The 25,274-nt window shown below is 68.2% G+C and overlaps 3 protein-coding genes across 12 annotated transcripts; all 3 read right to left on the reverse strand.

The window, feature by feature from the left end:
- Positions 1 to 535: 535 nt before the first annotated feature.
- On the reverse strand, positions 536 to 4,206 carry RHBDL1 (rhomboid like 1). 2 transcript variants are annotated; one of them, XM_041747088.1, is made up of 8 exons: positions 2,880 to 4,206; positions 2,399 to 2,557; positions 1,953 to 2,177; positions 1,729 to 1,877; positions 1,525 to 1,637; positions 1,350 to 1,450; positions 1,209 to 1,269; positions 536 to 1,122 (listed from the first exon to the last, which is right to left on the reverse strand). In XM_041747088.1, exons 1-8 carry the CDS (start codon positions 2,916 to 2,918, stop codon positions 851 to 853), a joined length of 1,119 nt encoding a protein of 372 aa, XP_041603022.1. In that variant the 5' UTR covers positions 2,919 to 4,206; the 3' UTR covers positions 536 to 850. The 2 variants fall into 2 exon arrangements, with proteins under 2 accessions (XP_041603022.1, XP_041603021.1); XM_041747087.1 differs by having other exon boundaries at positions 537 to 1,122; positions 2,399 to 2,560.
- A 129-nt stretch (positions 4,207 to 4,335) lies between these two features.
- On the reverse strand, positions 4,336 to 9,302 carry RHOT2 (ras homolog family member T2). 2 transcript variants are annotated; one of them, XM_041747083.1, is made up of 19 exons: positions 9,109 to 9,302; positions 8,705 to 8,763; positions 8,537 to 8,618; positions 8,424 to 8,467; positions 7,904 to 7,957; positions 7,556 to 7,608; positions 7,373 to 7,481; positions 7,150 to 7,251; positions 6,971 to 7,069; positions 6,764 to 6,872; positions 6,561 to 6,681; positions 6,332 to 6,416; positions 6,105 to 6,247; positions 5,928 to 6,028; positions 5,719 to 5,849; positions 5,561 to 5,641; positions 5,358 to 5,480; positions 5,067 to 5,269; positions 4,336 to 4,865 (listed from the first exon to the last, which is right to left on the reverse strand). In XM_041747083.1, the coding sequence occupies exons 1-19, from the start codon at positions 9,143 to 9,145 to the stop codon at positions 4,739 to 4,741; spliced, it is 1,863 nt and encodes a 620-aa protein (XP_041603017.1). In that variant the 5' UTR covers positions 9,146 to 9,302; the 3' UTR covers positions 4,336 to 4,738. The 2 variants fall into 2 exon arrangements, with proteins under 2 accessions (XP_041603017.1, XP_041603020.1); XM_041747086.1 differs by lacking the exons at positions 7,373 to 7,481; positions 7,556 to 7,608; positions 7,904 to 7,957; ... (2 more) ...; positions 8,705 to 8,763; positions 9,109 to 9,302 and having other exon boundaries at positions 6,971 to 7,028; positions 7,150 to 7,225.
- A 343-nt stretch (positions 9,303 to 9,645) lies between these two features.
- WDR90 (WD repeat domain 90) lies at positions 9,646 to 25,196 on the reverse strand. Of its 8 annotated transcripts, none has more exons than XM_041747077.1 (42): positions 24,806 to 25,195; positions 24,379 to 24,470; positions 24,125 to 24,301; positions 23,930 to 24,047; positions 23,640 to 23,810; positions 23,363 to 23,477; positions 22,859 to 23,000; positions 22,583 to 22,780; positions 22,433 to 22,495; positions 22,139 to 22,207; positions 21,515 to 21,625; positions 21,291 to 21,436; positions 21,161 to 21,218; positions 20,639 to 20,757; positions 20,387 to 20,530; positions 20,173 to 20,303; positions 19,985 to 20,101; positions 19,522 to 19,757; positions 19,203 to 19,342; positions 18,866 to 18,996; positions 18,322 to 18,452; positions 17,831 to 17,992; positions 17,509 to 17,637; positions 17,139 to 17,269; positions 17,021 to 17,061; positions 16,747 to 16,878; positions 16,444 to 16,626; positions 16,010 to 16,107; positions 15,413 to 15,515; positions 15,129 to 15,250; positions 14,780 to 14,939; positions 14,500 to 14,684; positions 14,244 to 14,412; positions 14,018 to 14,129; positions 13,704 to 13,875; positions 11,518 to 11,640; positions 11,195 to 11,369; positions 10,973 to 11,103; positions 10,723 to 10,866; positions 10,530 to 10,649; positions 10,360 to 10,444; positions 9,646 to 10,020 (listed from the first exon to the last, which is right to left on the reverse strand). In XM_041747077.1, exons 1-42 carry the CDS (start codon positions 24,813 to 24,815, stop codon positions 9,821 to 9,823), a joined length of 5,496 nt encoding a protein of 1,831 aa, XP_041603011.1. In that variant the 5' UTR covers positions 24,816 to 25,195; the 3' UTR covers positions 9,646 to 9,820. The 8 variants fall into 8 exon arrangements, with proteins under 8 accessions (XP_041603011.1, XP_041603014.1, XP_041603010.1 ...); XM_041747080.1 differs by lacking the exon at positions 22,859 to 23,000 and adding an exon at positions 23,216 to 23,279; XM_041747076.1 differs by having other exon boundaries at positions 22,583 to 23,000; positions 24,125 to 24,235; positions 24,806 to 25,196.
- Positions 25,197 to 25,274: the final 78 nt, after the last annotated feature.

A 25,274-nucleotide genomic window follows, 5' to 3' on the forward strand; every position in this document is an offset into this window, starting at 1 on the left:
TGACCCCGGGGGTGCGCGGGAGCCGCCTGCCCAGACGCTGGCGAGGCTCGAGCCCTGGCTGCAGGAGCTCCGAGGCCGCCGCGCGCCCGCCGCCCGCGGCCCTGGGGAGGCGGGGTGCATACGGGCCGGCTGCCCGAGCGCGGCACGGCCTGAGCCCGGGCCCCCCGCCCCCCTCTGCCCCCGCCCGGGCGGGACCTCAGGCCCGGGACCCCTCCCCGCGTGGCGACAGCGCTGCTGCCGCGTGCGACCCGCCCCAGCCTGGCCACCCGGGAGGACACCGCGCCAGCCCAGAAGCGCAGAGAAGCCAGGCTGGCTGAACCCGGCTGGGCCCAGGCCACAGGGGTCTCGGAGGGCTGGCGGCCAGCTGGGCTGCAGTCTCCGCTGCCTGTGAGGACCCCAGCTCCTCGCACACCCGCCGTATGCTCACGCCTGGTTTGGGTGCAGGGAGCACCGGGAGAGCTCAGGCCACCGTTCGAGGGCTGGGCGGGCCCCTGGGGCCAGCCCCCAGAGCCTACTGCAGCCACCTTCTGCTGTGTAAAATATTTATTCATTCTCCAAAAAGGCTCAGACCGCAAGTCGTGGGGGAGAGGCCGGGGCAGGGTCTCCTCTAGGGCCACGCTTGGGGACCTCCACTGCCTGGCCAGGCAGTTCTGTGTCTCCAGGCCTGGGAGGGGGTGGCCAGGGCTGATGTAAGGCTTGGCCTGGACTCAGTAGGCTGCGAGGGCCACCTGCCCCCACGGAGGAGAAGCAGTCTCAAGGTGTACATTCACAGAGAGCAGACGTGTAGGCTCGCCTGGCGGGCAGCCCACACACACCAGTGCCCTGACTTGGTGGGGCCCTGGGGAGCCCATCAGGGTGGTGGAGGGATGTGGGCGCCTAGCAGATCATAGGCGAAGACGTTCCAGAAGATGGCAAAGAGCAGGAAGGTGCCATAGGCGAGCAGCACCACCCACCAGCCACACTGGTCCCGCAGGCGTTCCTCATAGCTGCGCAGGATTGTCAGGCCCATGCTGACTCCTACCACTGCACCTGCCAGGTGTGCCATGAAGCTGGGCTGGGGGCCGGAGGCAGGCAGTGGCGGGGAAAAACGGAGCCACACGGCCCGGCCCACTTCGGAACTCACTGCAGAGAAAGGTGGCAGGTAGGCAGGTGGGAGGCACCCTGGCCTGAGGCTGAGCACCCCCCCAGCCCCCTGACCCCCTACTTACTGCACACCAAGGCCAGCACCATCCTCAGCAGCTTGTAGGGACACCTCATCCCAGCCCAGTTCTGATGGGGCGTGAGACACAGGCTGTGAGGCAGGCCTTGTGGTCCCCTCCCCACACCCACCCCACAGTCTGCCCTATTACCATGACGACGTTGGCCAGGTGTGCGGAGCACAGGGCGTAGACCCCACCAGAGCCCCCCACCACAGGGGCCCGCATGTCGGTAATGGAGACAGTCAGGGAGCCTGTGTGAGCAAAGGGAGAGTGGTGAGCGGGAGGCTCACTGGTGTGGTGGCTGGGGGGCGTGTGCCTGCCTCACCTGCCAGCACCCCAGCCAGGTAGAGCAGGCTGATGCGGAGCAGGCCGTGCACCATCTCCAGGGGCACCCCGATCATCAGCTGCAGGAGCGCGTTGAAGCCCAGCTGCTCCAGGCTGGCCATGTGGGTATAAACAGATGTGAGGTCGGTGGTGGCGGGCCACCAGCCCTACCTGACGGGGACACCGGAGGTGGGCCCCCACTCACCCAACGTGCATGAACATGTAGGTGAGGAAGCGCCAGGCTCGAGCACGGTGGCCGGGGTGGTACACCAGGGGGCTCTTCATGTACTCGGGGTGGTAGGTCTGCAGCACCCACTTGTTGAGACGAGCCCCATAGCACAGGAACACGATGATCTGGGGGAGAGGGGCGTTAGGGCTGGGCCAGGCCGGGTGGGGGGCGGCTCCGGGTTGGCGGGCGGGTAGGCACACCTGGGCAAGGGTGACTGAGGCCATGAACACGGGGGGCGGGCAGCTGCGGTGCCGGTAGAAGTACCAGTGGCGGTCCACCTCTCGGGGCAGGATCTCGTAGGCAACATAGCGCACGAACCGCTTGTAGACACCCAGGCCTGGCTCGTCCAGCAGCCCGGCTCGGGGCAGCGCCCTCTGTCCGTTGGCGATGGCCCGCTTAAAGCTGCTCGAGCGTTTACTGCTGATCTGGGGGGGCGCTAAGCATGGGCCACCGTGCTCCCTGCGCGCCGAGCCACCCTGCCCCCTTGCCCCCCCCCCCCCCCCCCCCCCCCCCCCCCGCTCCTGGTGGAGGCTGAGTCCCTGCCACCTCCCACACCCCTCCCAGGTGGGAAGGGCAGGCGTGGGGACTGCCTGCCCACCCGCTCGGCCGGGCCCCTACCCTGCCGTCCACCCACTGTGGCACTGACCAGGTCCACAAGCTCCTGGTAGCAGACCTGGCCCCGCTCGTTGCTCTGGGCCAAGGCCACCAGCATGTCCAGCTTGGCCGGGTCCAGGGGCAGCTCATGGCTGTGCACCAGGCCGGTGAAGGTGTCCGCACCGATGAAACCTGTGTGCTCAGGGTCCAGCTGCTGGGGTCGGGGGGCGGCCATCGGCCAAGGCTTGAGGTGGGGTGGCCTCGGGGCCGGGCCAGCGGAGGGACGGGCTCCCAGCTCCCCCGGCCAGGCCTCCGTACCCGCGGGTCCTGGGCTCCCGCTCCACCGCTCCTCGGCCTCCCCACCTCCTTCCCGCCCTGCGCATCCTCCGGGCGGGCAGGCTCGCTCCCTCCCTCCTCTGCGTCCCCAGCCACGGCCGCCCTCTCCCGGGTCGTCAGGCAGGGGAGCAGGGGCCCGAGGTCCCTGGGGGGGCTGGAGCGCGGCCACCCGCTGGTGCCCCCCGCCCCCCACGCACCTGCTCCTGGATAAGCTGCAGCAGCGAGCTCCTGTCCATAGAGCCAGGCGGGGCCGGGCCGGGGTCGGCGGCGGCCGGAAGGGGCTGCTCTGCGGACGACTCCGCTCCGCCCCGGCCCGCCCGCTCCGCCGGCGCGCGTCACGGAGCCACAGCCGCACGCCCCCGCGAGCTCGCCCCCGCCGCTGGGGCCCCCCCACTTGCGGCCGGGACAAGCGCGCGCCCTGCCTGCGGACGCGCCCCGGAACAGCTCGGTCCTCGCCTACCGTTTGGAGCTGAGGCTGCTCGGTCGCGTGGCTGGGGAAACTGAGTCACGGGGCAGCCCCCCCCCCCCTGCATCCCTCCCCGCCCTTCACCCTGGGGCTTCAAAGCCGCCTCCCTGGGGTGACCTTCCGGCCACCGCGCCGCCTGCGACCCTGCTCTACCCAGCGTTCCCTGAAAGTGCCAGCTTGCCCGTGGGGCTCCTGTGTCTGGCCACGGCAGGAAAGCCCAGCGGTCCCACCACGGGGACAAGGCCAGCCAACAGGGCCAATCACAGGGGGCGGGGGGTGCCTTGGTGCAGCTGACTCTGTTCAGTCCACAGCACCCCCCACCCAGGCTGCAGACCCCCACTCCCAAGCCAGTGCTGGACGGCGGGACCTGCAGCTTTCGACGCCCCCGCGTGGGTGCAGACCCCAAGGCCCAGGCCTCGGCTGGGATGTGCCGTCCTAGCGGCCCCTCCAAATCCTGATGCCACGGGCAACCCTCCGTAGCCGCGACTGAGCAGACGGTCTCCCCAAAGCAGGTGAGAACCGCACCAGTGCGGCAAGGGCCAGCAGGGCTGGGAGGGACGGTGGAGGGAGACAGCAGAGTCCCCCAGGCCCTCTGCCTTGGCCTAGCATCCCCAGCCTCCTGCCAAGAGCATGTCGGGGCCTGGGAGAGACCTGGGGGACACTGGCTGACCCATGGCAGGGAGGGGGCACCCAGCCACACCGCAGGCTGTCTGCTCCAGCCCCCGGGACACCCACCAAGTAGACACCCACCCGAGCGCCAAGTGAAGGGACGCGGGGACAGGAAGGGCTGTGGCTCTAGTCAGGCTGTGAGGGAGAGCAGGGTACGTTTCTCAGGCCATGGCCAACCCTGCACAGCCCCACCTGAGTCCCAGATGCTCCAGTCCCAGACTCCCCCTCCCCCCCACCTCAGGCCAGCTACTGGGATGCTGAGGTCTGGGGTGGGGCGGGTGTGTGTGTGTGTGTGTGTGTGTGTGTGCAGGGGCAGGGCAGCCATTGGGAGGGTCTCCATCAGAGCCCCTCAGGCCAGCATGAGGCCTGATGGGTACAGAGGCTTCGAGACAGCTGCTGGCCCACGAGGGACATCTCAGAAGGGGACCCAGGCCTGCAGGACACACGTGGGGCTCTGGAGCGCGCGTCTCAGCCCGTGTCAGCGGACTCAAGAAAAGTCGTCTTCAGAAAACAGGATCCCAGGTGCAAAAGACAAGTTTAATGAGGAGACCCGACCTCAGGTCTTCATGACGGGAACCAATGTCCAAACCAGGGAGGATGGAGGCCACCCCCACCTTTGGCCCAGAGTCCTATCCTGAGACCCCAAGTCCCCCTGGCTGTTGGGACCAGAGAAGTGGAGCCCTGAGAATACCTGGGCCTGGGGTCACCGGCTTCCTCGCCGTGACCCCAGTCCCTCCAACACGTGATCCCCAAAGTGGGTAACGCCTGGCATGTACAGCTAGGTAGGACGCGCACCACGGGGACCTGGGGGACTGCCCTTGGGGCTCGGGCAGGGCAGCGGGCAGTGTCCCCAGAAGGAAGTTCCGATGGAAGGCCCCCTCGAGCAGGTACCCCAATACCAGCACCCGGGGGCCTGAGGCCTCATCGGGTCTTCACCAGGGCCCTGTAGAGCGAGATGCTGAGGACGGCAGTGACCGCAAGCCCAACGGCCCCCAGGGTCACCCGCAGCCAGAAGGAGGTGGCATGCAGCTCCCCATGGGCCAGGTGTCTGCAGGAGAGAGTGGCGGCTGGATGACCCGGGGATGCCACCACAGCGCCCGCCCACCATCTGCGAAGCCCCAGAGCCCGGGGTCACGGGAGACCAGGCCCCCCCGACACCTGCGGGACCCCGGCCCCAACACCACAGTTGTCCCGCCCTCCCTGTGACAAGGACTAGGGTTCCCTGGGAGGGGGCCGCGCCGGTACCCACGGGAAGGCAGCCATGGCGGTGAGCCGGGTGAAGACGGCAGCGCTGAGCCCGGCCGGGCCCACCCGGGAGAAGGCGGCAGGGGCGGGCAGCCGGTGTCTGCGGCAGAACTCAGTGGGCGCCAGGCCAGGGGGCGCGCTGCCCGTGGGCAGGTCTGCCTTGGAGGAGACGACGAGGCAGGGGGTCTGTCCGTCCATGTAGTGGCGCTGCAGCAGGGCAGGCGTGTGAGGGGGGGGGGGGCGGGGGGCGGCTGGGGGTGTGCACTGCCCCGGGGCCTGGGTGGGGCAGGCTTGCCTTGTAGACACGGGCACAGAGCGCGAAGGAGCCGGGGTTGCTGCCGTCGAACATCAAGCAGGCCACGTCACAGGCGGCATCGGATGTGGGCGCCAGCAGGCTGTCTGCACTCACCTCGCACAGCTAGACAGAGGCTGGCCTCAGGGCAGGCTCGGGGCTGCCCCCGCGCGACCAGGGCTGCCCCTGGGGACTCCAGCACTCACAATGAGGTACTTCTCCTGCCCGTTGACCTGCACCGTGTTGATGGCGTAGATGGGGCATTCCTCCACAAGCTCTCTGTCGTCCTGCGGCGGGGGATGCAGCTGCCTGACCCTTGCGCCCCGACGCTGCCCAGAGCCCCACGCCCTCCACAGATGCTCACCCCCAGGTCGCGGCTGAGGAAGGCCTGCAGGAAGGCGGACTTGCCCACTCCGCGGGCTCCCACCACCTTGCACAGGAGAACGTTCCTCTGCGTCTGCCCCTTCTCTTGGTCCAGCCTCTTCTCTCGAGTGACTGCGGACGACAGCCGGGGCAAGCGTGACCCAGGGCGCTGCAGGCAGGGGCGGGCTCAGGGCGAGGGCGGGCACGCACCTGTGATAGCGTGGGCCTGGGAGTCCTGCTCGCAGAGGGTGGGGTAGCCCAGGTAACCGAGGTGCTCGAGGCAGCGCCGGACGTCCAAGTAGGTCACCAAGCTGGGGGCAGGAGGGGCACGGGGGTCACCATGCGGCCGGCACAGGCAGCGTCCCCCCGGGCACACTCTGAACTCACGTCCACTGGCAGAGGTATCCGTGCAGAGACAGCCTGCCGGCCTCAGTGCAGACCTCCCGGGGCAGCCGGGGGCCCCAGGGGGCAGCGGGGAACACGCTGAACAGGCTCTCTAGCTCCGCAGGCGAGAGGCTGCCGTCACGGTCCTGCGGGCACAGGGGCTGCAGTGATGCGTGCCCGGGGACCGGCAGGACTGCAGCGGTGCCCAGTGGTGCTCACGACCCCCTTACCCGGTCGTGCTTCTCAAACACCCTCTGCACAAACTGGTAGCCAAAGTGGTTGAGCTCGGTGCTGCAGCCGGGGGGCACGTGGAGCCTGTGGGGACGCAGGGTGTCCCGGGCCCGCCAGGTGAACGCGCTGAGCCAGGGAGCCGTCTGCTCATCTGCCGCCCCACCCTGACCTCCTTACACAATGAGGCCCCAAGGGGAGAGGCTGAGCCCGGGGTGCCCCCCCACTCACGGTGGGACCAGGTAGTCAGGGGTAAGCTCCAGCGCATCTCCATAGCCGAAGCGCCGCAGGATGGTCCATGTGGTCTCGTGGCGGCCGCGCTGGATGAACAGCGTGTTCAAGAAAAGAAAGCCTGTGGCGAGAGAGGCGGGAGGGCGGGTAGCACTGGGCACGGCGCCCCCCTCCCAGGGCACCGGCAGGGCACCAGCACGCACCGTCCAGGGTCAGCCCGTCGTTGCGCACCCCTCCAGCCACGTTCTTGCGCACCACCATCTTCACATCCTCCAGGGCCTGCGGGGCCAGGGGGTGCCCGAAGCAGGATTTCTGCCCCCGAGGGAAAGTGGCCATCAGCCAGCCCCTCAGTGACCGCTCGGTGTCACCAGGGCACCCGAGACCGTGTCCCCGAGGGATGGGGGCCGCACCTGGAAGGCGTTGAGCTCCTCGTCACTGAGCGCCTGGTCTAGGTCCCGGTCCGAGAGCCTGAAGATGCGTGTGAGGGCTTGGGCACACGCGGGCCTCAACTGCAGGGACAGCCGGCTCAGCACTTCCCCGCTGCACCACCCCCACCAGCCCGGCCATCTCGCCGGCGCCTGCTGCCCACCTGCTTGGCCTCGGGGTCGTAGAGCGGGGCCGTGGGGTGCAGCACCGCCTTCTGTGCGTAGTAGAACAGCTCCGAGATGTTCCTCAGGTTCTTGGCGGAGCACTGGTGGCCGTGGAGACAGACCCACAGGTGTGCCCGGTACCACAGATGTCAAAGGGCCCTCCCCAGAAGATGCAGGCCCTCCAGGACGGCACCTGCCACGCAGCCCTGCCCACCCACTCACCTCCACACAGGTCTCAATCTCCGGGAACTGGCTCATGATGGGCAGCACAGCCTCCATTGAGCTCCCGGGCCGCAGGTCCGACTTGTTGCCCACCAAGATGATGGGGACTCTGTGGGGAGAGGCCCACGGTCACCATGGCTGGAGGGGCTGGCAGGGGGCACCCACCTGGGCCCGGCCCGTTACCTGGGGTCCCTGTCAGTCTCCCCATTCACCAGGGGGATCCATTTGGTTCGGATCTGAAAAGCAAGGGTCAGCCTGCTGTCCCCCAGGTCATCCTGGAACTCATGCCTGGACACAGGGAGGCCTGGGCCCCAAGCAACAAAATCACAGATACTGGGAACGGGGCCACATGGAACGAACAGTCAGTGGGGCACGGCACGTGACTGAGACCTGAGGGCTTCAGACTTCTAAGCGTCCATGTCCTGGGGGAGCGCCTGGGGCTGGCTCAGCCTGGGTCAGCGAGGGCCCGTCCGCAGTTCGCGGAGGACGACACGGAGCCGCGTGCCAGCACTGAGGACCCAGACGCCTCACCTTCTCGATGGTGGCCTCCTCAGACACGTCATACACCACGCAGACCACGTTTGCCTGTGGGAATGGGGAAAGCTTGACGTGACCACAGGTTCCTGCTCCACGGCGGCCTTGACGGGGCTGGGATCCTAACCCCCGAACCTGGCAGTGCTGCAGAGTCCCCCGGGGAGGCTGAGGACAGACCCCCCCACCGCGAGCCTGACACCCTGGCCCCAGCCCTGGGTCCCTGGGCTGCTTCAGGTACAGTGACGACTTGGGCAGCGAGGAGGACATCCCCACAAGGCAGGATGGTGCGCAGAAGGCCGCCCTGGGTAGTGGTGGCCTCAACCCGCCCGTTCCTCCAGGGAACAGGTGCAAAGGGGACCCGCAGGCCTGGTCAGGGCCGCGCGGGAGGACCAGGCGGCAGTGCAGGCGGCCAGGGCGCAGAGCCGATTAGCGGCCAACGTGATGCGCACCCAGACTGCTCCCCAAGGTGCAGAGAGGGGCAGCAGGCGCACGGGCCGAGGAGGGGGCGCGGCCTCACCTTGAGGATCTCGGCCCGGAGCTCCTCGGCAGTCTGCTCAGCTTCTGCAGAGGGAGGGACAGCTGACCGCGCCGCCACGCCTCGCCCTCCCTACCCGCGCGGCGCTGCTCTACCTGAGTAATCCACGATGTGCGTGGGCACCTTCTCCGGGGTGACGTCCGCAGGAATGGTGATTTCCTCCGCGCGGGGCGGGACCTGCGGGGACCCGCGTCAGGGCGGCCGCGCCGGCCCGGCACCGGCCCCGGCACCGACCCCAACGGCCGCCCGCGCTGCGCTCTCACCTCCGCGGGGAACTCCTCGCCTACCAGCGACAGGATCAGCGACGTCTTCCCCACCTGGGCTGCGCGGGGCGGCGCGGTCAGCAGCGGACACGGGCGCCCCCGCCCCCCCCCCCCCCCGCGCTCAGGCCCGCGACCCCGGATCCCCAGCCCGGACCCCCGACCCCAGACCTTGAACCCCCCCCACCGGACCCCGACCCCGGACCTCCACTCTGGACCCCGATCCCCCCACCGGACCCCGACCCTGGACCCCGAACCAGACGCCCCCCGCCCCCGGACCCCCGACTCCCGAACGGCACTCCGACCCCGTACCTTGACCCCCCCCACCGGACCCCGGATCCCGCCCCCGGACCCCGACCTCGACCCGGGATCCCGACGCCCCCGCCCCCCCCCGCCCCGGCGCCTACCCTCGCCCAGGAGCAAGATGCGAACGTCCCGCTTCATGGCGGCCGCACGGATCCCCGCCCCGACCCCGGTCCGGCCCCGACCCCGGTCCGGCCCCGACCCCCGTCCGACCCCGACCCCCGTCCGACCCCGGTCCGACCCCGACTCCGACCCAGCTCCGACAATCGCCCTCCCACTCGCCCGCGCTTCCGGCCTCCGCTCGCACTTCCGGCCCCGGTTGCGGAGCCACACTGACGAGCTGGGCGGGCCAGAGCGTCCCCGCTGTGCGGCGGCGCCCCCGGGCGGGCACTCTAGGCACTGCAGGCCTGCGCCGGGGAGGGCGCTCGGGCTCGGCGCTCCGGGCACGTGCTCTGGCCTGAGTGCTCTGGGCTGGGTGCTCCAGGCACACGCTCTGGCCTGGGTGCTCTGGGCACACGCTCTGGGCTGGGCGCTCCGGGCACACACTGTGGGCTTAGTGCTCTGCAGAGCTGGTACCAGGGGTCTGGTGGAGGCTGAGCTAGGCCCAGGCACAGGAGCCTGGAAGGACCAGCTGACAAGACCAGGATGCAAGGGTCACGTTTATTTGAACTTCACGAAGCCGACACAGAAGAGCCCTCAGGTAAAGAGCAAACAGCACCCCCCTAAGTTCAGGGTCTTGACCCGCACAGGCCCCTGCACCGTGCAGAGACCCAAGCCTTCCTGGCTCCGCAGGAGGCCCTTGGCTGTGCCAGCTCCTCAGCCAAGCCGGGGCCCTGAGCCTGAGGCCCCACCTGCGGCCCAGGGCCCTGTGACTTCCCACACCAGGATCTCACTGTGGGCGGCGGAGAAGAGCAGCCGGGCGGACGGAGCAAACCTGCAGAGCTGCACCAAGTCGTCATGGCCAGCAAAGTCCTGCATGGTCCCCGACTCACAGTCCACCAGCCTCAGCACACGCTCTGTGGGCAGATGGCACGGGGCTGGGCCCAGGCAGGCAGAGGGCCCAGGGCCGCCCACACCAGCACCCCCGCCTGTGACAGCAAAGGCAACGGGAGGCCCCTCAGAACCCAGGTGCCGTCAAGGCCCCAAGCTAGGCCACTGAGTCCCTCTGTTGAGGCCCTGGCACCCCACACCCCTCATTGCCTGACCCTGTGAGTCCCCTGGGGCGTGTCCTTACCCCACTTTCGGGATGAGGACCTTGGGGCACTGAGGGGAGAGGGAAGTCTCAGGTGGAGATACAAGGGAGCCCACTTGGCTCCACTCAAGACAGGCTGGAGTCCCGCTCCACCAAGACTCACCAGCAAAGCCAACGGCCACAAGGCGGGCTCCGGGGGACAGGCTCAGGGACACGGCAAAGAAAGGCAGCGGGATCCTCTCCACCACCTGTGGACGGTAAGCGTGAGCCTCGCCTCCCCAGCCCTGGTCCCTCGGGCTCCCAGCACCACCTGGGGTGGGGGGGTCCACATGCCTGCTTCTGGTGCAGGCTATAGAAAACCACCTCTGGACGCACGCCGAGGCCCGCACACGCCAACAGGGCCCCGTCCCAGGGGCAGAAGGCAACAAGAGGGGACGGTGGGTGGCTGGGACCCTGTGGAGGGACGCAGCACGCTGTGGTCCGGGGGACAGGCACCGCCTCCGCCCCTGCTGCCCCCAGAACCTACCTCCATGAGGGTGGGTGACGGGGAACTCAGCCAGTCCACGAGCTCACAGTGGCCCTGTGGCCAGTCGGCGGCCCAGATACTGATGCACTGGTCTGAACTGGCCGCCAGCCACAGGTCGGCCCACTGCGCCCCAAAGTCTCCATGCTGGAGGTGGGTAAGGCCGGTGGATGCCCCTGCCCTGCTCCACCCAATCTCCTCCCCTGCCCGCGTCCCCTAGGCCAGGCCCTGCCGGCTCATGAGGCCACCTCACCTCTTTGCTCCTGCTCTGGACAGTGGAGATCAGAGCACCACGGTGGTCACTCAGTACACAGAACGTCATCCCCGTGCGGGGGCAGCTCACGGCCACAAGCCCATCCTTGTCTCCGGAGAGGATGGTCTGACCTGCGCCAGGCAAGGCCACTTACCTCGTGAGCCCCCGGGCCCTGGCCCCAACGTGCGATTACTGTCGGCCTGTGGGCGCCCCGCTGCTCACCATCAGCGGAGTAGGCGATGGCCGTCAGTGCAGCCCAGTGGGGGTGCATCTTGAGTTCCATTGCAATTCGGGAGATGCTGAAGACTCGCAGCGTGCCATCACTATAGCCCGCTGCCACCTGCTGCTGCTCTGGGTGTGCACAGGAGGCAGGGCTCCAAGCCAGACAGAGACAGCCCTGGGGAGCCCCAGGAGGGAGACATGAGCACTCCCCCGGGGGTGGGGACCAGGGGCTGAGCCCCACGGCTGGGACAGGCACTCGGGGAGGGTGTGGCAGCCAGGCAGGGTCGGGACAGGGTCTGGCTCAGCCCTGGTGCCCCCAGTACCTGGTTCAGCACCTGAAACTGGATCAGAAGCTCCATGCTGGCCAGGGACCACACGCGCACACTCCCGTCATCGCTGCACGTGGCCCAGTGGGACGCGCTGGGGCTGAAGACCACCTCGTTCACCTGCAAGGAGCCAGCCCCCCAAGGCCACGCAGCCCTCAGGCACAGAGGAGACCTGGCGCAGCCAAAGCTGTCTGTTTTGTTTTTAAAGATTTCATTTTTTGAAGTGATCTCTTCCCGCAGCGCGGGGCTCAAACTCACAACCCCAAGATCAAGAGTCGCACGCTCTTCCCATTGAGCCACTTCTGCACAACCCTGTCGGGCCCCAGCCACCTCTGTGGGCCATAAAGAAACCATCCTGGCCTGCCTCCCACGTGTCCTCACGAAGACCTGGGTGGAATGAAGTCACAGGAAGCCCACCGGCCAGACCCGATGGCTCACTTGCTAAGACCGTAAGCAAGTGACGGTGGCAGCGTGACGCCATGGGATGCTGTGTCCCCAGAGGACTGCAGACTGAAGGTTAGGGAGATAGCCCGGGCAGGAGCACAGGCGAGAGGAGCCAGACGCCACATGCCCCATGGGAAAACAGAGTGGTCTAGTCTCAAACGTGAATTGTGAGGGGAAGCGTGAGCCCCTAGTGTATCTTATTTAAAAAATAACAATTCTGGGATCCCTGGGTGGCGCAGCGGTTTAGCGCCTGCCTTTGGCCCAGGGCGCGATCCTGGAGACCCGGGATTGAATCCCACGTCGGGCTCCCAGTGCATGGAGCCTGCTTCTCCCTCTGCCTGTGTCTCTGCCTCTCTCTCTCTCTCTGTGTGACTATCATAAATAAATACAAAAAAAAAATAATAATTCAGGTGTTTGGCTGAGCAGCGACTGGCCTCCTGGGACTCAGACCACGACCCCCGAGTCCGTTTCCCACAGGAGCCCCCGGGCTTGAGAAGCAGCAGCCACATGTAGTCCTGGGCGGAGGGGAGCCCAGACCCTTTTCCTTCCAGACGAGGCGGGCATCGCGGGCGACCAGCAGCTCCGGCCAAGGCCCTGGACCTGAGTGCGCGCCAGCCAGCTGACGAACCACCCAATGTGCTCTATCTGCGCCGGGACGGCACTTGGCCTTGACACACACTGCGCCGCACAGGAATGCGCGAAGCGTCGCGCGGGGGCAGATGGAGGAACGCGCGCGGCACAGGCAGCCAGCGAGCCCCCGGGCTGGGCCGGGCAACGGGCAGAGTGGTCACGGGGCTTCCTTGCGGGGACATGAAACGCCCTAAAACCTGCTATGGTGACAGCTGTCCGAGTCTGTAATGACCACGCCACCTCAGGCTCAAGCAGGCGGGGCGTGTGGCGCATCCTTGCTTCTTAACTCAGACCCGCCAAGCACAGGAAGCACCTGCTGCTCGCCCACCTCAAGTTCAAGTTTCTTTGATGACAACTGTTATATCTGAACAACTGAACACATTAAAGGAACAAAAGACTCGGGAGCCACCTCCAAGAACCCACCCCTGGGGACAGATAGGGCTGGAGAGACGTGACGGGGGACAGCGACCCAGAGGAGGATGGACATACGTGCCCACCGGCAGCTCACACAGATCCTCGCAAAGCCTGGGCCGTGCTGCTGGATGTCCATGGCCCACACCAGCGCTCAGGGGACCAGGCCCAGGAGGGAGAGGGGCCGCCCTGCAGCGCCTGCCCCGGTCTCCCCTGGAGAAGCCCAGCTCGTGAGGCCACCTCCCGCTCAGGATCAGCCGGCAGTGCCTGTGACTCCCGCCCAAGCACAGGGTCACTGTCCCAGGGCCAGCGGACAGGCCAGCAGCCCTACCCACTTCCCACTGGACAGACTGCCCCCGACCAGACGCTGCTCTGGCCTCCAGGGAACGCAGAACCGAGGGGCAGGTCTGACCCAGGTGGTGGGAGGTTCCAGCACAAGGAGCCTGGTTTTTTCCAACAAGCAAATTACAAGAAAAAAGTACCAAGAGAAAAAGGACAGACGGAAAGGCCACACCGAAACACCTGGGGGACACGTGCGGGTCCTGCGTGGACCAGGAGACCAGGGAGCACACAGCTCTCGGCAGCCCCCATCTCGGCCCTCCCAGACCACAGATGCCCACAGCCACCTGACGGCTGCGGGGCCCGGGCTGGAGCACACGTGGCCTCCTGCCCTCTGTCCAGGCTGGAAATGCCCTCACCTTGCTCCTGTGGCCACTGATGAGGCGCGTGCTGCTGCCCTCCGCCCAGCTGACGTACCAGAGCGTGCCCGCCGTGGTGCCCACCACGCCCATGTCCATGGTGTCATGGAAGACCGCGCTCACAACGGCCCCGTCCAAGGTCAGCTCGCACTCCATGAACACAGAGCTAGACCTGGGGCGGGGGTGGGGGCAGCAGGCTGAACGGGCAGCGGTGGCCCAGGGGACCCGGGGCCATGCCCCCACCCGCAGCCCCCAGGCCCCTGTCCAGGGCCCAGGGACCCCAGTACACAGGCATGCACACACGGCCCGCTCACCTGGCCCGGGAGCCCTTACACCTCAGCTCGGGCACGGCGCCCACGGCCCACAGGCGCAGCCGCCTCGTGTTGCTGCCGCTGACCAGCCGTGCGCCCGAGCACAGCAGCACTCCTGGAGGCGGGAGGCGGCATGAGCCGCTACCCCTGCGTCCCCAGCTCTAGCCGAGCCTCCCGGGAGAGGCCAAGCCTGGGCCGTCGGGCCACAAGGGCCCTGCCAGGCACCTACCGATCTCGCCATCGTCTGCCTCCCAGGCCAGGAAGCAGCGGCTGGCGCTGGTGTCCCACACGCAGACCTGGCCGGCATTGGAGCCGCAGTAGAGCAGAGGGGCAGCCCCGTAGCAGAGTGATGTCAGCTCGCCCGCCCCCAGCTCCTCAGGGAGGGGCTCTCGGCGGCCCTGGGGGACACAAGGGCGGCGCGGGTCAGCAGCGTCCAGGGCCCCGGCCAGACCCCACCCTCGAGGACACGCCCCGCATCCTGGCACCTGGAGGCTGGCGTTGGGGCCATGCAGGAGCCACAAGGTGACAGCACGTTGGCCCACGCAGGCCAGCTCGCCAGCGTCCCGTGGGTTAAACGCCACCCCATGCACTGGCTCCGGGAGGCAGGTGGCCGACAGCAGCTCACAGGTGGCCATGCTCCACAGGGCCAGAGTGCGGTCACCGTAGTCCCCTGGCGAAGACGCACGGGAGCTGTATCAGCGACCCCCGGGTCCCGGGACGGGCAGGGCCGTCCAGGGGCCCACCGTCCCTCCACAACCCACTGACCCAGTGTGACAAGCAGCTCGTCGTCTGGCGAAAAAGCCAGGGCTTGCACAGCAGTGCTGTGGTAAGACATGAGTTGCCGGCAGGAGCCCCCCGGCACGTTCCAGATGCGGATCTGGCAGCAGGAGGCGGTGCTGCCGCAGCCTGAGGCAGAGGCCAGGACCTGGCGGGCAGGAGGGTGGGCGGTCAGCAGGGGGCCAGGGCCCACAGGCCCATCGGGTGCTGGCGGGAGGGGAGACCGGGACGACGTCCCTGTCCTGCTGTGGAGCCGAGAGCCAGCCCCGGTTCTCAGGCATCTAGGCTGAGGCAAGCATGTCCACCCCGGGTGTGCCACGGGGGCGCCGGCCAGCACCTGGGCATCGTGGCTGAGGGCCAGCGTGGAGATCTCCTCGGGGTGGCCGAGCCAGTGCTGCTGCGCGCCAGAGTGCAGGTCCTCCACCACCACCAGGCAGCCGCTCGTGTAGGCAAAGAAGCCTGTGCAGAGTGGGCACCCGTGAGCCGCTGCACCGGGCTCCGAGGCCACAACACAGCATGCAACCAGGAGGGCATGGCTCACTCGGGGACTCCTCCCTGTGCCCAGCCCCCCCACACACGGCTCCCGTGCTCTCCCTGAGCTAACGCAGTGCGTGGCCCCACCTGTGTCTGGCTTCCACACCATGTTGGCCCGCCCATTCCCGTTGTAGCCCATGACCACCTTCAGGAGCAGACGCTCAGCACTGCCACGGGAGACGGAGGCACTCTGCAAGGACACGCACAGGACGCTGGGGTGCCGTGACAGTGCCTGCCCTCCCGTCAGCCTGGGCCCTGGGATAAAACCTCTGCAGGTTCAGACTCCCGAGAGGAGACAAGCGGTAGGAACACAGGACCCACGATCCGCACAAGAGGCCAGCGGAGCTGGGGGGCGGGAGGCAGCTGGAGCGCAGGGTGGCCAGGGGAGGGCACAGGGCCAAAGGGGAGGGCTCGACAGGACACCACCTGGGGCCGCTCTGGGGGCAGCAGGACCATGAGAGCCTTGGCCAGCCAAGCCAGAGTGCAGCACACGTGGACATGTGGCCTGCACGGGGACGGCCACCAAGATCTACGTCAAAGCCCTGTCACCGAAGCTGTGAGCTTTGGGAGCCACCCCTGGGACATCCCAGGAAACCGAGTTCCCTCAGGGAGAAAGAACACACCCAGAAACGACAGGGCCATGACCCCCGCTCTGGGCCTGCGAGGACCGCCCCCCCGACTGACCTTGGGCAGCGAGGAGGTCTTATAGCGTGCCACGAAGTGCCTGTAGCAGTCTGGGCGAGCAGAGGGACGCACCTGGGCTTTTCTGGTGCCCCAAGCACCTGATGGGAAAAGAAAGACGCCTCGAAACATCATAGCACCCGTGACCGCTCAGGGACCCCTCCCCACATGCGGTCACCGGGCACCATCGGGTGGGACACATGTCTTCCCCACAGCAGACACAGGGGCTCAGAGGGCCCAGGGGCCACGCCCCACCCCTGGCCTGGCCCCGCTGCAGCCTCAGGCTGGCCGCCTTGCCCTGCAGTGAACACAGCTCAGCTCAGGGCAAACCTCAGCCCACAGGGCAGCTGGGCCTCCCTTAGGCCCCTGGAGCCCACGAAACACCATGGTCGGTCATGAGTGTCCCTGCCACACCCTGCTGCCCCTCTTCTGCTTACTGGGCCAGCCATGGGGGTGGGGACGCATGCTGAAGCCCCGGGGGCCCCCTGGAGACCCCCAGACCCTGTCTCCAGCCCCGCTGGCCTCCTTCACCAGCACGGGCAGGCTCGAACCCTGACAGAGCCCCTCAGGGATGTGGCTCTCCTCCGAGAGTCCTTCTTCATCTGACCAGGAGAAAGCACCTGGGGAGACGGGCGGGGGGGGGGGGGGCAGTGAGAGGAAGGAGCAGAGCTCCACGGCCCCTGCCCCCCCCACAGGCCTGAGGGAAGCACGCGGACTCCGGGGCCAGGCCCCACCCTTACCGTCATCATCCCTGAGGGGTCCCGCACAGACGCCCAGCAGCAGTGGGGACGCCTGCGATGGCTTGGGCACCTGCTGCCGGGGGAGCCCGTGGGCCCCGGACACCATGTCCTCCAGCTGCCTTGCATCCAGGCCTGAAGACAGAAGCAGCCAGCCTGTGCCATGCACCCCAGGTGTGCACGAGGGCCCCCGGAAAGGAAAGGGTGTACGCCACCCGCAGACAGGGCCAGCACTGGAGACTGTCACAAATCCCGCCCACGAGGTGGGGACACTCACTAGCCTCGCAGGTTGGGGGTACCCCAGGTGAGTCTCCAGCACTGCAGAGGAAACGAGAGATCAGGTGGGAAGGGTGCAGCAGAAGGCCGACGGGCGCAGGCCAAGGGCAGGCACTTGCCTTCCTGGAGGCGACCTCTCCAGGGGGCCCAGAATGTCCCACAGGAAGATGGCATCCCCCACACTGAGGAGCCGCTGCTGGTCAGGGGCGAAGGCCACAGCTCGTACGGGCTCTGAATGGCCAATATACACCTGGGGGCAACGAGAGTGACGCACAGGGGCCGCTGAGGCGCAGCCGGAACCCTATGGTCCTTTCAGCACTGGCACGTGCTTCAACCTGGCGGACATAGCCCGCAGACCCGGCTGTGGGCCCCCCGACCCGCCAGACTGGGGCATGAGGAAGAGGCTCTCAGGGCTGTCAGGCCGCAGCAGGCACGGGGACGTCGGGGTGGTCCGTGCCCGCCTGCCGTGTCCCAGCCTGCGGCACCCACCTGGCAGCCGGGACAGGCCTGCGTCAGGTAGTCCCACACCTTGATGGCACGGTCCGTGGCCGTCAGCAGGAAGCGGGCATCCCTGCTGAGAGCCAGGGAGGGGCAGGCCCCAGAGTGGACATCTGGCAGCTGCAAGAAGCGTTCTCGTCAATGAAAGAAGATCAAAAACCACAGACTTGCAGACAGAGTCTCCCTTCTCGAGAAATGCCACCTCTCAGGAGCAGCAGGTGCTTAGGGCCTCCCCATCCTCGAGGCACCGCAGGCACTAACACTAGAGCCCAGAGGAAAGAATTTAAGCTGCAGACCGCGGCCATGGGCTCACCTCCCGAACCACGCGGCCCGACGTGCTATCCAGCACAACGACCGTGCTCGACGAGGTGGACACCAGCAGGTGGCCAGGGGGTCCAGGGCCAAAGTAGAGGGCCACCGCCGAGGCCAGACGAGCGCTGGACAGGTCCAGGGCACTGACATCCACTCGCAACAGCTGGGGGAGAGCCGTGAGTGGCTGCCGGGCATGACCTACAGGCCGAGCGGGGGCCCCAGAGCCAGAGCACAGGTGGGCAGCCTTGGGCGCCCCGTGGCACCCCTGCCTGCCTGTGGCTTACACGTTCTGTGTGAGTTGCGACCCCAAGGCTCAGATCCTCTCTGGGGTGAGCAAGGCCTCCCACCCGCCCCCAGCTCCCTCCCTCTCCACGCGGGGCCTTCCCTGACTCCCTCTGCCCTGCTAGGACCCAGGGCAGCGTGGGACGGCGCGGCAGGGCTGTCTAGATCTGCCGGCCAAGCCAGCGTGACAGAAGGCTCCGGCCAACTCACCTCCTCTAGCAAGGCCGCGTTCATGATAGTCACCACGTACTTGGAAGGGCCCACGAAGGCCAGCAGGCGGCTGTCCCCGCTAAGCACCAGGGCATTGGGGGTGGGGTGGGCGTCCCGGCACACCACGTTAGCTACCGGCAGCGCAGGGGCACACGGTCAGCTGGGTGGAGGGGGCGCCCACGGGAGACACAGGTCCGGCCTGAGCCCGCCCCCAGCTGTGGGGAACTCCACACCAGAACCGCACACAGCCCACAGAACCCGGGCACAGAGCGGCGCAACACCAGCGGGCACAGCTACTGCTGGGGCGGGCGGCTCCCCTGGATCAGGCTGGCCCAAGTTACAGCAGCCTCGAGGGGAAACAGATGCCCCGGGTGACCCGACCCCCACTGACTGCTCAGGCCGGTCACTGCCTCTGAGGGCACGGACCTTCCGTCCTGGGGGTGATAAGCCCTAAAACCACACTCTAGCTATAGGCGAGCCCCACCCCGCGGGGACCCGACAAGGACACGGTCAGGAGGCTGGATGGGCAGCACAGGGGTCTGACCTGCCACACGCAGGATGCGACACTGGGTGGTGGCGCAGTGGTACTGGGCCAGGGTGCCCGAAGAGCAAGAGCTGAAGAGGAGGCTGCCATCGGGGCTGGCGGCCAGGCCGGTGACGGGGCCTTGGTGACACCTGCACCACAGGAGGAGAGCGTTGCCCCAGGCCGTCAGCTGCACTGTCCCAGACCTCTCACGGCCCAGCCTGCCCTGGTGGAGTTGCCCCGGGCAGCAGAGGGCGGGAGCCCTGTGGACGGCCCTCCCTGCCCTGCCCAGCCGCCCATGCACCACCTCAGCTTCCAGCATGGGCGTCCATGGGGCTGCAGACAACCGGGCACCCACCTGTGCACCGCCAGGACCTCAGCAGACTCCAGGCTGAAGGAACAGACGGCCCCGCTGCTGAAGCCGCAGAATAAGGCTGGCCGCGTGGGGTGGAAGGCGACGGTGCACGGAGCCTCCTCGGGGGACCTCAAGTCATGAAGCTGGAGGACGGATCCGTGAGGGCGTGCAGGAATGGGCCAGCAGCTGGCCTCCAGAGCCTGGGAGCCGGTCGCTCCAGGGTGCCCCCACGGACCCTCCCGTGCTCCACATCTGCCTCCCCCCCCACACCACAGGAACTCATACCCTCTCCCTGCCACGGCGCCCTCTGGCCATGCCCCACCTGCTGCAGGGTCGCCAGGTCCCAGATGCGCACGGTGTGGTCCTGGGACACGGTGGCCAGCTGCCCATGGCTGCACTCGGTGGCCAGGGCCAGCACCGGAGCAGTGTGCGAGCGAACCAGCACGCGGTACTCCCGGGATGGCACATCCAGGAAGCCTAGGTGGCCCAGGGACGTGGCGGACAGCACACGCAGACCATCTGGGCTGACGCGCACCCAGGTGACTGGCCCCTCATGCTCTGCGGACAGGGCGGCTCCGTGACCTCCCGGGCCCCCCCCAAGACGCAGACGAGCCCGCAGCCTGCCGCTCCGTGTCTGTGCGCTAGGGGAGGCAGCTCCCTGCTGACCACCACTCCTGGCTTAGGGCTCCACCCCCTGGAGCCCAGGACTGACCCCTAGCCAGGGGATGGCCCAGGGACACGGCCCTCCCACAGCAACGCACGGCAGGACGGCCCAACAAGCCCACCTGCCTCCAGGAGCACAGAGGAAAAGTCCAGCGGCCAGAGGCGCAGATAGCCGTCCTCGGAGCCCACAGCGCACGTGGCCTGGGACATGCTAAGGCTGCTGATGGAAATGCCGGGGCCTAGGGAGTTGGGCAGGGTGAGCCCACCACACCTGGGCTACTGCCCGCCACGCAGCAGGGGACCCACCTACCGGAGCCGAAGGTCTGCTTCTGTGACACAGGACTGCCAGGCGTCCACACGGGCAGGAGACGGCGAGCTTGCCGCATGGCCATGTGCTGGTGGTCAATCTCCAAGATGTGGCCACTGCGGCCGCACACGTAGCTGGTCAGGGAGGCAACGAGTGAGGACCGAAGAAACGGGTGGGAGCAGGATGCAGGCGTTACGGGAGCAAGGGCAGGGCTCACAGCATATGGCCATCCTGGGCCGGCCCGAAGGCCAGGTCGGTCAACTCCAGAACACGGTGCTCCCCCAAGTCCACTGGGCAGGACCGCAGCTGCCCCCCTCGCAGCCGCCACAGACGCACGCTGCCCTGCCCGCACGACGCCATCCTACAAGGCACAAACGTGACACTGTAGGTGGTCCCCAAGCCAGGGAGGGGCAGGCTCGGCCCCCATCTGGGCCCACGAGCTGCCGAGGCCTCATCCCCACAGGATCACCTGGTTTCGTCAAAAAAGGCCACCTCGAATGCCTGGATGTCAACCCCGGTGTGCGTCTTCGCGAGAAGAACTGGCTCACCTCCTCGGCCCACCTGGGCCGTACCCCAGGCCACCACCACCTGCAACGAGCCTGTACTGGGTGCCCGCAGTCCCCCCAATCCACCTGGCCTCTGCCCGCCCAAGTGCCCAGTGGCTGAGGCTGTGGGGACGTCGGCCCTACGGCCCACCAAAACCCACAGGTGTACCCCTGGGCTTGAGGCTCCAAGGTGGACGCATCTGAGGAAAGACGAACAGATGCCCCAGGTACCCCTGACTTCAGAAAGGCTGACACGTCGCCGCGGTCAGCAAAGACGGCAAGTGGTAGCGTCAGCACCGACTCTACCCGCCAGGCCAGAGAATATGAGGTGCCACGTGCTGCACTCAGGGCAGGGGCTCCGGCAGGGGAGCGCCGCTTCCTAGGCCGTCTGGCCGCCACCCGCACCCTGGCACCAGCCGCCCCGCCTCCCTGAGCGGCCCCGTTACCGTCCTCCCCTGCCGGTCCTTGCCGACCCCACAGAGCAGCGCCCCACCACAGGAGAAGCTGCGGATGGACAGAAAGCGGTCAGTGTGGCTGTAGCCAGCCCCCTGGCCCCATCAGAGGCCCCACGCCCACCTGAGAGAGCAGAGCATATGGGCCGGACTCCGGAACAGGGACAGGCAAGCCCCGGTCCTGAAATCCCAGAGGCGCAGCATGCTTGAGGGCCGGGCCTGGGCCGAGGCCAGCAGCACGTTGTCTCCATCCAGTGCCAGGGCAGAAACCTGCAGGAGGCGGCAGCGTGACGGGACGGCCTGGGCCCATGGGCACGAGCCTCCCGCTGCAGGGCCGGTGGCACCCACCTTGTCAGTGTGGCCGAGCAGGCAGCGCTGCTCCCGGGTGTCGGTGCGCAGGACGACGACGACCGCGTGGCAGGGATACACCACAGCAGACCCGTCCTTGGTCCACAGGGCCTGCGTGCGGGGCCCAGAGGCTGACTTCACAGGCTCAGGCCTCCGGCCTCCCCCAGCCCAGCACACCCCACCCCGTGCCAGGGGCACACACACGAGGACCTCCTGTAAACCCCCTTCTGCACGACCACAGACGCTGGGGCTGAGGTGATGGACGGCAGGACCCACAGACACTGGTCTGCGTCCAGAAGGACCTGGCAAGCACAGAGCCACAGACCCGACATCAGTGCCATGCCAGCTCCACACGCCAGACAGGCATCAGAGGCTCACATGACATGGGACAGCTCCAGCTCCCGGGCCCCTGCCAACGCCGCCTGCACTCGCGACACAACAAACAGGCCCAGCCCCAAGTCGCACGCAGACCCGGGCAGGCGGCCATCCCTGGCTTGAGAGACTCGGGCCTGAGGAAGTCTAGATGTGCAGACGTGCAGAGCCACCTCGAGGAGACACGGGGCTCTCCCCGCCCCCTCCGTGGAACTGACACACACGAGCCACTGGCACCTCTGCACCCCTCACCCATTTGGTGCTGTGGCCCCCGAAGCCAACGACGCCCTTGAGCCTCAGGATTGGATCTGGGAGGAAGCTCTGAAACAGGCAAACCCGGGGAGACCGCAGGAGGTGAGGCCACCTGCCACAGGGACCGGCCAGCCCACACTAGCTGCTCCCCCCAACACAGCAGAGTAGCCCCAGGGGCTTCTGCCAACTGCACTGGGCGGGAAGAGGCGTGGCCACCATGCCAGCCCCCGGGTACCCTGGCTCCTGTCCCCGCCTGCAGCCCAAGGCCTCCAGGGGTCAGCGGCTCGTCCTTACTCTTTGTCGGAAAAGATGCTCGGCCAGGGCCACCTCCTGCTTGCTCTGCTTCCCGCCAAAAGGCTGGAGAACGACAGGTGATCAGAGGCCTAGCAGCCCTTGCACACCCTCGTCAAGGCCCCACCCGCCTCCCTAGGGGTAGGCACTGACCTCGTGCATGGCCACATCCCCCCGGACCGTGGGCACCACGGTCGGCTTAGGGGCAGACACGCCAACACCGTTGCCAGCTGCGTGCTTGTGCCTGGCGTGTGCGGGGGCCGAGGGCTCGCTCCCCGTGGGAACCTCTGAGCGCTCACAGAACAAGCTGACCTCCGGAAGGGACCTGGGCACCGAGGGGGCCTGGCAAGGCTGCAGGAGCACAGGGGCCGTCAGCACCCTGAGGCCACCACCCTCCAGGCCCGTGTGCAAGGGCGCAGGAGCACTCACAGCTATGGGGCCCGCAGAGGGCGCCCCGTCCTGGGTGGCACTGCTGGAAGCCCGGGGGTGAGGGAGAAGCTGCGGCACACGCCCCAGGAAATCCGGAAGGGAGCGAACGGCCACAGAAGCCACTGGGCACAGTACCCACGGCCTGCAGAGAGCATGGCCACAGGGCCTCACCCACCGCGCCCCCAGGTCCCAGCTGGCGCCACAGCTGCAAAGGCTGAGAACACCAGGCCCCCCGCGCAGCCTCCTGCGTGTCTGGCACCTCAGGACGGCCTGAGGCTAGCCAGCCGCAGCCTCACACGGCGTCACCACCCCCTCCGAGAGCCTCCGTGCCCCTCGTGACCCCCCAGGCCCACCTGCCTCAGGAGGAGAGCAGCTCTCCTGAACCGGCCTGGGATATGCTTCTGAGCTGTCGCTTGGAAACCTGGCCCGGCAGAGACGGTCCGTGTCCAGAGGCCACCCTGACCTCCCTCCGCTGGCCCCCTGGGGACGGGCAGAGCCGCTCACCGGAGGTGGACGTAGTGGTCGTACCAGCTCTCACCCTTGGGCACCGGGAAGGCCATCTCTCGAGGCACAGGTGTGACACGGAGCCTCGCCCGCTGGGCCTCAGCGACCGTGAGAGCTATGGAGAGCAGAGCTGTTGCGGGAGGGAAGGCCACCCAGCTCCCTCTTCCGGCCAAGGTGAGTCCCAAGGGCAGGGCCACCCGCCCGGCCACCAAGGCTCCAGCGCCCCCACAAGCCCTCGGGAAAATGGCAGACAGCGGGCAGGCAGGCTGCAGCTCACTGGGGTCAAAGCACAGGTCGCTGGTGTAGAGGCTCTTCACGAGCAGGCTGGCGCATAGCTTGACGCTCTTGAGGTGGCCGTAGCGCCGGTTTACATAGACCAACAGAATGTCCCGCAGGTCGAGCTGCAGGCACGTCCAGCGGGCATCAGAGGGGCCGACCCTGGTCCCCCCTGCAGAGCGCAGCTGCCATCAGGCCTTGGGTGTCCCTGCTCCACCCGGCCGGCCGCATGTCGCCTAGGCCCGCCCCTCCCCGACCTGGCGGCCTGTCCGTGCCCCGTCCGCACGTCACCTTTCTCATCTTTCGTGGCTGCCCCAGCCCCACATATGAGGGGAAACTGAAGCCACGTGGCCGTAGACTTGAACTCCTTGAACAGGTTGGAGAAGGACATGCGGACAACCTGGCCGTCCTGCAAGGCAGCGAGCGTGAGGACATGCAGGGACAGGGATGGGGAGGCCACGCCTGGTGCCCACTCCCGCTCAGCACCTCGGTGGCCACATCCAGCTGGATGACGAAGTGCTTGCCGGGCAGGGGCCTGAAGAGCACGTACAGGTAGCGGCCTGTGAGCCCCAGAGACTGCGTGCTGGTCCCGGGGAGCTGGATGTAGCCACCAGCGGACGGGGCGCCCAGGATGCGGTACACAGCGCACCGCAGGCTCTCGTCCTAAGAGACAGAGAGGGGGCGGGAGGGGGGGCCACGCGGCCTCGCCAAACCCAGGTCGCGGGCAGGGCCCCACTCACGGTCACAGCGGCCACATCGCCTTCCTTGCTGCACCGCCTCCACTCCCCCACCCTGCAGTGTCGGAAAACGTTCACGAACGGGCGCTGCCACGCTGCGGGGCAGGGACGGGAGGGTCAGGGCGGGTCAGGGCCTGGAGGGCCCCCTGGAGGGCAGAGCTGGGCCCGCGCCCCACCGCCTGGACACTGGACTCCGGTCCCCGCCCCCCCAGGTTCCCTCCAGCTCCCCGCCCCCCGGGTCCCCCCCCCCAGCTCCCCGCCGCCTTCCTCCGCCCCCCCCAAACTCCCCGGGTCCCCCCCAGCTCCCCGCCCCCCGGGGCCCCCCAGCTCCCCGCCCCCCGGGGCCCCTCAGCTCCCCGCCGCCTGCCCCCCTGCCCCCCTGCCCCCCTGCCCCCCAGCCCCCCGGGTCCCAGGCCCCGCGCGCCGCTACCCTTCGCCATGGCGCCGCCGCTCGCACTTCCCGCCTCGGCCGCGGCGCTCCCGCAGGGCACGCAGCGCCCTTGGCAACGGCGCCCCTGCCGCGAGCCCGCGGTGGCGTCACGTGACCCGGGGCGGGGCCACGGCCACGTGACGGCGCTGGTAGCCCTGCCAGGCCGCCGCGGGAGCCGGGAGCGCGCCCCGACAGCCCGGCTCGGCCCTCCTCCCCCCGTGCCCCCCCGGGGCCCCGGCAGCGCAGCCCGCGCTCTGCTCCGCGTCCCACCGGCCTGGGCGGCGGGGAGGCCCGAACCCCGATTTTGCGCCCCGGGCCCTCCCCGCGCTGGCGGATGCGGAGCCGGGGACCAGGCTGGGCGCACCGGACAGCCCGAGGAGAGCCCGCGGCCGGCGGGGGGGGGGGGGGGGCGGGGCGGGCCCCTGGAGGCCGGAGCTGGGCGGAGCAGCAGCCCCGAGGCGAGGAGGCG

Source organism: Vulpes lagopus, chromosome 3 (genome assembly GCF_018345385.1).
Source record: "Vulpes lagopus strain Blue_001 chromosome 3, ASM1834538v1, whole genome shotgun sequence".
NCBI classification, from domain to species: Eukaryota; Metazoa; Chordata; class Mammalia; order Carnivora; family Canidae; genus Vulpes; species Vulpes lagopus.